Source organism: Leuciscus leuciscus, assembly GCF_965113295.1.
Source record: "Leuciscus leuciscus genome assembly, chromosome: 11".
Classification (NCBI taxonomy): Eukaryota; Metazoa; Chordata; class Actinopteri; order Cypriniformes; family Leuciscidae; genus Leuciscus; species Leuciscus leuciscus.
Window position 1 is genome coordinate 32,171,483 of NC_138735.1, and position 10,232 is coordinate 32,181,714.

The following is a 10,232-nucleotide window of genomic DNA, read 5'->3' on the forward strand; positions in this document are numbered from 1 at the left end:
TTATAGTTTTTAGTAGTATTTTGCAATAGTTTTTATTTTTATATTTTTCATTTTTAAAGGATTTAGTCATTTTGTTGTGTGTGTGTGTGTGTGTGTTAGTTTATTTCATTTTATTCATTTTAATCCAGTTTTAGTTTTGGTAACACTTTATTTTACAGTATTCTTGTTACACGTTGCATGTCGTAATATATAACTATAAATTCTGCATAATTACATGCAACTAACCCTAAATCAAACCCCAATTCTAACTCTATAGTAAGTACATGTAGTTCATTATTATTACTCAGTTCTTACACTGTAACACAGACACCTTAAAATAAAGTGTAACCTTAATTTGATTAATTTTAGTACGAGTGTTTAGTATTTTAGAAGAAATGTTATCTTAAACATTACCTGAAGTAAATCAAAATATAAGCTATTTCAAAATATAAGCTATTATAAGTTTTAGTTAATGATAACAACACTTTATTTAGTTTTTGTGTGAACTAACCATATGATGTCATGTCTTTAAACAGGCAAGATGGTGAATTCAGGCACTAATACAGAATAATGCAATAATCCCCCCCAAAAAAAGTATATTAGAAAAAGTCTATGAACATGTTGATTTTAATCCTGCTGAATGTCACAGAAGTGTGATGCAAGTAATTGTAATTTTCCAAAAAGTGTTCCATGAAGCGACATAATCACAGCCAATCAGAACCTTTCTGACATTAAATATGTGAATATTGACTTTGTTGTAGTGCGATGCTGTGGAGATATAGAGGAGAGTCACTGAGATTGTGTTCTTGACACACGGCACTGATAAGCAGCAATGACTTTCTCACAGACTGAAATAGATTTATCTCTGGTTGTTAATCACGCTTCGTCTGGGAGGGACGCGTGTCTATGTCTGTCAGACTCCATGTCCAGTGAAAGGTTCATCAGATTCCTCACTAAACACGCCTGAAGCTTTTATTTAATCAAATAAACAGCAGGTGTTGGTTTATATATAGACTCATACACATTATTACTCCCAGTCAGGTGTTTCAAGTTTGTGGATTTTGTGGACAATCTAAAGATAGTTAATGCGCTCATTTAAGGAGTATTTTGTGTTTAGTGTGTGTGTGTGTGTGTATGTGTGTGTGTGGGCTGAAGTTCTCCACCCTGAAGACGAGTCATGTGTGCAGAAGAACTGGTTTGGTCACATTTCAGCTGATGATCTCTTATGTGGTCATGTCATCATGCAGCTGGTTTGGTCACATGACATCTGACTCATTCCACAGTTGTTTACATGCTGAATTTTAAGAATTAATTTGTTATATTAACAATGTTATTTACAGTTCTGCCGCTATCAATTGTTAACAAACAAGTATTCATTACTTCAGTGAGCTCATTGTTTCTGCCTTAAATTATTACATTGTTTAAATGATTTTTTTTGCATAAATTATTGAATTGTTTAATATTTTTTTCGCTAACTGTGATTTATGTACATTTCTGAAATACATAACTTAGACAGTTTCCTCTGATAACAGATCAGACACTCTGCATTGTAATGTGGACTCATGCATTCTCCGTAAAGCTGCTGTGAAACGAGGTGTATTGTGAAAAGTGCTATAAAAAGAAATGTGAATTGAATATCAAACATGAAGTGAAACTAAAGCCTGGACACGTGTTCTGCTTTAGCTTAGAAGAAAACATGAAGTCGTGCGTCTTCAGGGCGTCTTTGGAGATCACAGTGTTGCTGTCTCCTTACGAACAGGAAGTCTTTTTAATTTACAAACTGTTTGCGTGTCCCTGCTACTGCTACAACTGACTTCCTGTCTGTTCTGGCTTCACTTCCTGTTGTTTCCAGTGGGATCTGGTGTGTTTGCGGTACTGGCTGGTTCCAGTAGAGGAGGTGTGCTTCATTCTGGGAACCCTTACAGGCTGTCTGGGTTTGGGTTACGCGTCTGACCGGTGAGGAACCGTCTGGTCAGGTTTGGATAGGGGTGTCACAATATATCACAATACAAAGATGTAAAAATGAAACATCAAAATAAAAATGACTGTGAGGAAAAAATTACATTTTTTAGAGTATTAGTGTCAGTACTACATTAAACTACTATATATAATGTTGAATATAATGTATAATAATGCAATGGGGGAATATTTATGACTCCTGATGATGCCAAATGTCTGATGTTACCAGTAAAAAGTGGCCGACATTATTTTAAATATCTCTAGTCTAAAAAAATTCAGTATTTTCAGCTTCATAATCATGAGTATTGTTATTCTGGTGTCCTGTGCTTTGGGTTATCAGCACCAAGTCCAAGTCTATTCATTTACACCCACAATATAATATCAAATATAGCATTTTAATCAACAGTACATTTTTTACTAAACTTTTATCATATGTCTTTGAGTATCGCAATAATATCGTATCGTGAAATGTATCGAATCGTGTAGTTTTTGATGTAATTTCTGTATTGAATTGTGCTGTTGTTGTGCTCAGGCTGGGCAGGCATAAGTCCCTGCTGGTGTCTCTGACCCTGGCGGTGGTGTTCGGTGTGCTGGTGTGTGTCTCGCCCTCGCCGCCGGTCTTCATCTCCATGCGGTTCTGTCTCGCCGCCGCGAGCGCTGGCGTCTACCTCACGCTCTACGTCACACGTGAGTCAAACACACACGGACACACATGTGCTCAGCAGTGTTTGTTTGCTGTGGGTTCGGGATGATTTCCTGTAGCTCAGTGGTAAGAGCATTGCGTTAACAACGCAAGGTTGTGGGTTCGATCCCAGGGGATTGCACATGCCTATGTATAAATGTATAGGATTATGCAATGTAAGTCGCTTTGGATAAAAGCGTCTGCCAAATGCATAAATGTAATGATATTACACTGCAAAAAAGTGCAAATATCTAAACATTCTGGTCCTGCTCGCCTGGGTTGACCTCATTTGACCTGGGTCCAAAATGACATAATTTTTAACATTTTATTTCAATGAAATGAATACTATATTTTAGTTCGATAATGTTTTATATTTAATTTGTTGTACTTTTAGGTGATTTTATGGTAGTAAATTATATTTTTGGAATAGTTATAATCCATTTATTACCTGTTAACCACTTTTTGAGCATAGAAATTAAACTGTTGTAAATCTTGAATGCTTTGGAGCAACAGACTTAAGTTTGGTCTCTAGGCAGACACATGCCAGATGATTACTGAAGTGAAAAAGTGAAACAAAACAGTTATAGAAATTTAAGTTTATTATTACGAAAAATGCATAAAATACAATTTTTATATGAAATATATATTTTCCAAAGCATGTTTTACTGTAAAACTGTAAGCAAAAAAAAAATCTAAACAAGTTGTGTTCCAAATTTGAGGTTGATACCTCAAAAATGTTGCTTTCAGCAAGATTTTGTTTGAGCGCAGTACCAAACATTTCCACTTGATGAAATTCTTTTCCCATTCATTTCCAATGTGTTCATTTGACCGCAGACAATACAAGACTATTTTTTTCAGGACTTCATTTAACCTTTTCGAATCATGTCCATCATTTTTTTTTTTTGTGTTCACATAGCAAGTGCCAAAACCTTTACCAAGTTTCATACCATTACAATGTAGTAAAAATGTCTGAAAATACAAAATGTTTAGTTTTTTCGGTCAAAAACAGACCCAGAGGCTTCAATCAACCCATTGCGAGTGAACTAAAACTACAGACACTAATATCCAGAACAGAATATGAAACGCTTGAATGCTTTCTGTTAGTCATGACCTTTAAAGCAGTTCCCGTTGTGTTCCAGGTCTGGAGCTCTGTGACCCTTCCCTGCGGCTGCTGGCCACGATGATGTCCGGTCTGACCACGTTTGCGGGCGAGCTCCTGCTGCTGGCTGTGGCCCTCGGCTGTGGCTCCTGGAGGGGCCTGTTGGGAACCGGAGCGGCTCCGCTGGCGTTGTTCCTGTGCTATGGGTTAGTCCATGAGGAATACAACCTACGGATCAGCTTTTGTAATAACTATGCTCTAGCAAATAGTTCAGATTTCTCACAGTTCAGCTTGTATCATGTGGTTTTGGTTTGTATACTGTCACTATTAGAGGTGCACTGATAAGATAACTATTATAAGGTCATTTAACAAAGCTAGATGATTCATAAAACATTTTACCAGGAAATGATGCCAAAACATGGTGTTTATAATTTCATACCTATTCTAACTTATACTTCCACGTCACTCTCGCAGTTTCAACAAAACCTTAACACTGTCCTTCCTTTTATTACTAACTTTAGGTCCATTCTAAACCATTTTATTTACTGTACCTTTTGAAACCTTTATATATATATATACACTGTATATACTGTGGTCTAAAACTAACTTTTTTCCACACCTACCATTGGCCGGTGACCATTTTAGATACCAGTGAAAATTACAGAAATGTAATTAATTTAAAAAGTAAAATAGCACTGCATAGTTTTCACTGTATAAATTAACATAGATTAATCCTTATCAAAGTTATTCAGTCAAAAGCAGTGAGTGATTTTCCTTCGTCTTCTGTTGTTTGATTAGTGTCTGACGTCTGCAGGTTTATTAGGCTGCTGTCACTTTAAGAGCGAATGCACGGATCCAATCTACTGTTACACATACGTTTTATTTCTCATCTGTATGTGTTCAGTAAAAATTCGGTGATGTATTTTACTTCAGCAAAACATCACAGAAACCCAAAGCTGAAGTTTCCTCGGGTCATCGGCGATCCTTAATGTTGATCCCTGAAACAAGGTCTATGAGCTGCAATATGAAAAACATATTTGACCTGTATTGAAACATAAACAGGTCCTGCAGATCAGGCGTCAGTTCTGTGGATAACATCTCTTATGTTATCAGACTGGCTCAGCATCAACACACTCATCCTTGAGCTGCTGGGAACAGGAAGTAAAGCTTTTCAACACTTCATCAGCCTAAATGCAAACCGACTGCGCCTTCAGCCTCATTCAGAAATATTGATCTAAAATTCCCTGTGAAGCATCAAAGCTTTAAGAGCAGCCAGTGCGCATTAGCGCTTGTTAGTAATGATGATCGTCCCTCTAGTGGTGTCGTTTCTCCCTGTGCTGTTTGTAGAGCAAATGCTGGTATTACTCTGTGAAGCTGCTCTTTTTGCTGGCATTTAAAGATCAGTTTGTTTGTCTTCAGGATCCCGGGAGTGTTTCCCGAATCGCCTCGCTGGCTCCTGCTTTCCGAAAGGACGGGAGACATGAATTCCTTCAGCGAACGGAGCGAGCGGCAGAGAGATGACGACGGTTTCACGGGTCAGTTTAAAAATATCTTTGTCTGGTTGACGCTCGGAAATGCTCATTTTGAAACGCAGACAGCATCAGTTTCTGCTGGATGTTTTTAGTCCAATAGTTGCTCAGTTCTCAATGAACAAGAATGCAGAATGAGAGTGTGTTATTGTGTCTGATGCAGAGATGGACACAGAGTCGTCCTCATCTCCTGGACGTCCTCACCTGTCCTTCCCAGAGCTGCTGCACAGCAGAAACATCTGGAAGAACCTGTGTGTGCTGGGATTCACATCGTAAGTGATTCCTACTGTTTTTACTTGCCTAATGTGCAAAAATGAACAACTTTTGGAAGTTGGAGGTGGACTGCTCTTGCAAAATAACAAAATAGCTCATTTTCAGTTGATTGTCATTTTTGACAAGAGAAAACCTAAATGTGTTTCCTTCAGGAAGCAACAGTGTAGATATAGAACAAACATTTATTGAGTACTTATACACCAAAAGTATTGGTACACACCTCTTAATTCTTGAAATTAGGTGTTTCAATCAGACCCATTGCCACAGGTGTATAAAATCAAGCATTTGGGAAAGACATTGGTCGTTCTGAAGAGCTCAGTGGATTCAAGCATGGCACTGTGATTGGATGCCACCTTTGCAGCAAGTCGTTTCGTGAAATTTCATCCCAGCTAGATACTTCACGGTCAACTGTAAGTGGTTTTATTGGAAAGTGGAAGCGTTTAGGAACATTTAGAGTGTGTAAAACTTCCACTGCCATTAATATCAGCACAAAAGATGTGCGGCGGGAGCTTTGCGGAGTGGGTTTCCATGGCCGAGCTGATGCAAGTACAATAGCAAGAGTTGGATGGAGAGGTGAGTGTGGAGTGTTGAATCGTTCTGGCGGTCTCATAGATGAATCTGGGTTTGGTGGATGCCAGGAGAAACTTACCTGTCTGACTGCATCGTGCCAACTGTAGAGTTTGGTGGAGGGGGGAGTATGGTGTGGGGCTGTTTTTCACGGCTCTTTTAGATTATTATTCTTATAAGATTATTATTCTCTCTTCCAGGCAATTATTCTTATTTATTTTTATTTCTTCTATGTAAAGCACTTTGAATTGCCATTGTGTATGAAATGTGCTATATAAATAAACTTGCCTTGCCTTGCCTTCCAGTAAAAGGAAATCTTAATACTTCAGCTTACCTAGACGTTTTAGACAATGCTTTGTGGGAACAGTTTGGGGAAAGCCCTTTTCTATCCCATCATTACTTGGTGCACAGAGGTCCATAAAGATGTGGTTGGATGAGTTTGGTGTTGAAGAACTTGACTGACATCACAGGAATAAATTGCGGGCCAAAGTCTGAACGTTCATTGTAATGATCATACTGACTACTACATAGTCTTCAGTGTCACATGATCCTTCAGAAATCATTCTAATATGCTGATTTGTTGCTCATTTCTTAAATGTTGAAAAAAGTTCTGCTGCTTTATTTTGTTGCACTGTGTCCAGGTTCATCTCTCATGGCATCAGTCACTGCTACAGCTCCTTCAGAGGTGACGTCAGAGGGATCACCCCCAGTTTCTATTGGACGTACCTGCTGTCTGTGTGTGCTGGGGGCGGAGCCTGGCTGCTGCTCTGGGCAACAGTGGACCGGTTTGGTCGTCGTGGAATTCTTCTTCTAGCCATGACCTTGACCGGACTGGCTTCCCTAATCCTGCTCGGACTCATGGACTGTAAGTGTCCACGGGTCGCTTTCCCGACACCATACACACATACTAATGACAGTATTTTACTCGGTATTCTCAGGTGAAATTTCATCTTCAATTCAAAACAATAAAGAAAGGAATTAATATTTAATTATTTATAATATTTATTTTTTATAATACAGAAAAATGAATACTGCATGTGAGCACATTGTCCTTCAAATCTCATCACTTCAAATACTGTAAATAAAAAAATATATAAAATATTCTGCACAAATTTAAAACAAATACTACAGGGATGCATACTTATTATTGCACTTGATTAAATAATGTCATAATGTTGTGCTTTATTGTTAAGTAATTGTAAATGAATGTAAAATATCACAATACAAAACAGTCTTTTATGGAATATTTATGTATTTTGTGAGTGAAATATGATCTGGATACGTTTTGTGAGATTTGCACACAGAGTTATCTGAAAATGCTTTATTTCTTTGAGGTATTTCGGGTCTCAATGTTTGACGTTCAGATGAATGTGTCCCTGCAGATCTAAGCGAGTCGGCCATGACCGTGTTCTCCATCATGGGCCTGTTCTCGTCCCAAGCGGCCGCTTCCCTCTCCATTCTGTTCACCGCTGAAGTCATGCCCACCGTCATCAGGTAAACACGCCAGTCCCGCAGGGCTGGTTACTAGCACACCGTGATAACACCTGGCTTATTTTAGCTCCTGAAACAGCAGAATGCAGGTAGTGTGTGGACTATGAAATGGGAATTACATCCCGGTTAGGGATGTAATTTATGCATCTGCACCGTGTTGTTCTGGCTTCCTGCCAAGAGTGTTTCTCCTGGGGCGAAACTGAGGGAAGATTTGCACCAGTTGTTAACTTATTAGCTTTAAAGCAAGGCAATGGCAAGGTCATGGGTTTGATTCCTAGGGAATGTATGAGCTAATAAAACGTAAACCCTGAATGCATTGCATAAAAGCATTGGCCAAATGCATTATATATGGCTGTTATCAATATTCTAATATTTAATTGTAATGTCGGAAGCACTTTATTGTGATCTGCTCAGAGACGTAGCGCTACTCATGCTGTTGAAATTTCCTACATCCCACTTAGTCACAATTATTAGTTAATCACGTTCAAGTACTTTGTTGTCAGAATGAATAGGAATCATGGAGGAAACAATGTTCACTTATGTCTATTTCTTGGGGAAATCTTATTAAAGCCTAAATTTATTGTTAAATATCCAATGAATTTTGAATAAAATGTAGTGTCGCATTCATTGACAACCATATAAACCATACATCTAGATTCAGAAATTTCAGTCAAATGCTGTTTTTGCTGTGTCAAATACATACAATATGCATCAAATGATTTTTTTATAGATGTAAATGTACATGTGTGTAACGGCAAGAGAAAACACTGTAGATGTTGTGGGAAAAACAAATCAAATTTAGTCACAGTGATAGTTCTCTTCTTTGTCGCTTCTCAGAGTTGAAGTTTTCTCAGAGTTTCCCAGTCGTGAGCGGCCACTCGTTTAATTTCTGACTAGGAAACTCGTATTTACGTTAATTCCAATTGCACATGAAGGCAGCATCAGTACTAAAAGAAGCCAACAGCAAAAGTTCCATCAGAAACAAAATGTGCTTCTACTTTTCTTCAACCAAAGTTGATCACTTGTTGGGAAACATTTCCATTTAGACGAAAGATTTCCTAGAACCTGTGAATGTGATGATTTTGACGTTCCATTGTTGTGTCCGCAGAGGAAGTGGAGTGGGAGCCGTCATGGCGCTGGGTTGCGTGGGCCGCCTCAGTTCTCCTCTCATGGATCTGCGTAATCACTACGGATACTTCCTGCACCATGTGGTCTACTCGTCTCTGGCCCTGCTAGCGGTTCTCTCAATCCTGCTTCTTCCGGAGAGCAAACGCAAACCGCTTCCCCAGACGCTGGTGGACGGAGAACAGTACCGGCGTCCTCCGCTAGTGCGACGGAGGAGGGATAACGTTCCTCTTCTCGCTACTCCCAACCCAGAGACCTAGCCTTTACTCTTCAAGCGCATATACAGAGGGATCGTCCTCAGAGTCGCTCCCTCTCAACCATGTTCAGTAGTCATTCCTAACACCCATCGGTGGAGTCGTCCATCATAAAGTGTGAAGGAACTGCAGCGTTCACAAACGCTCCATCTTTTTAGCGCACAGTGGCATAAACCATGAGTCAAGAGTGAACACTCTAATTCACCACTGAAGTCTGACCCATGTAGCATCCAGTGACTTGATACTAGTATTAGACCGTATTTAACTTCACAGAGACAAGGGCTGAAAATCACAGTGGTCGTTCTGAAATCTATTTATCCCTTTGAAACTAGGCTTATGTTCTCACTCCAGATGGAATTGGTTCTCTTAATTCTTGAACATGTTGCTGCTAAGAATGGCGATCCCAGAGGATCGTTGAAGGACTGATCGTGTTTTGGGGCGAGAAACACTGAGGATCGGTTTAATGTGCACTCTGATTGGACTGAGGCATGACACTTATTATTGAATGTTACACGTCACATTTGTAGTTAAAGGAATATTACAAGTATTAAACTTGAGCTCTATGTGCAGCAGCTGGGACTCGCTGTCAGTTCAGCTTCCCAGATTTTATTATTTTGACCCGTCGGTATTGCATAACCAGATGTTAATTTTTGTCGCAGATGATTTATCGAACTTCACAAATAATAACGGTTTTACTGAATAATCTATGTGTAGTACATCCTTAATATTTTTAGCTTTTAACTGGAGTATTTGGACAGCTTAAGTTGTATTTAACCTGGAATATTCCTTTAATAGGCTGATTGCTCATGATGTCCCATATTTCTGTTCCTCACCTTGAAGATCGAGGCTGAAGAGTACGACAGCAGAGGCATGGAGCTCATCTGAATGTTGACACTGTCTAGATTTATTTATGTCTAATGTCTGGCTCTGTAGTTTGCCTTTTGTCTTTGCCTATTGCATTTGGATTCTGAAATAAGGTACATTGGAAACACAAGTTATGTAGCTTTTCCTCGTAAACGCCTCTTTGTGTTCGATTTTTTTTTAAATGCACTTAATAGTTCTGAATTGTAAGTAATAATTTAATTATGATAATTACTACTTGAATAATAAGGATAATAGTAATAAGTCTGATGATTGCGCAACAATTACTAAACAATGCTGTAATTATTAATAAATCTTTAACCAATAGTTACAAATAAAATCATGAAAAATCATTTGTTTGTCAAGTGATTAGAACTGAAGACTCAAGCTGAGATAGCCTTTCTCTACACTCA

At 38.7% G+C, this 10,232-nt stretch overlaps 1 protein-coding gene across 1 annotated transcript in view; it reads left to right on the plus strand.

Moving 5' to 3' along the window:
• The window catches only part of slc22a17 (solute carrier family 22 member 17), a 14,966-nt gene extending 4,794 nt beyond the window's left edge, over positions 1-10,172 (plus strand). Inside the window, exons 3-10 of the mRNA XM_082183470.1 lie at positions 1,832-1,935; positions 2,471-2,625; positions 3,760-3,925; positions 5,139-5,254; positions 5,412-5,520; positions 6,730-6,953; positions 7,471-7,582; positions 8,688-10,172. Of these exons, the coding sequence (XP_082039596.1) occupies positions 1,832-1,935; positions 2,471-2,625; positions 3,760-3,925; positions 5,139-5,254; positions 5,412-5,520; positions 6,730-6,953; positions 7,471-7,582; positions 8,688-8,964 (1,263 nt within the window). The 3' untranslated portion in view covers positions 8,965-10,172. The remainder of the gene's footprint in view (positions 1-1,831; positions 1,936-2,470; positions 2,626-3,759; positions 3,926-5,138; positions 5,255-5,411; positions 5,521-6,729; positions 6,954-7,470; positions 7,583-8,687) is intronic.
• The last annotated feature ends 60 nt before the right edge of the window (positions 10,173-10,232 follow it).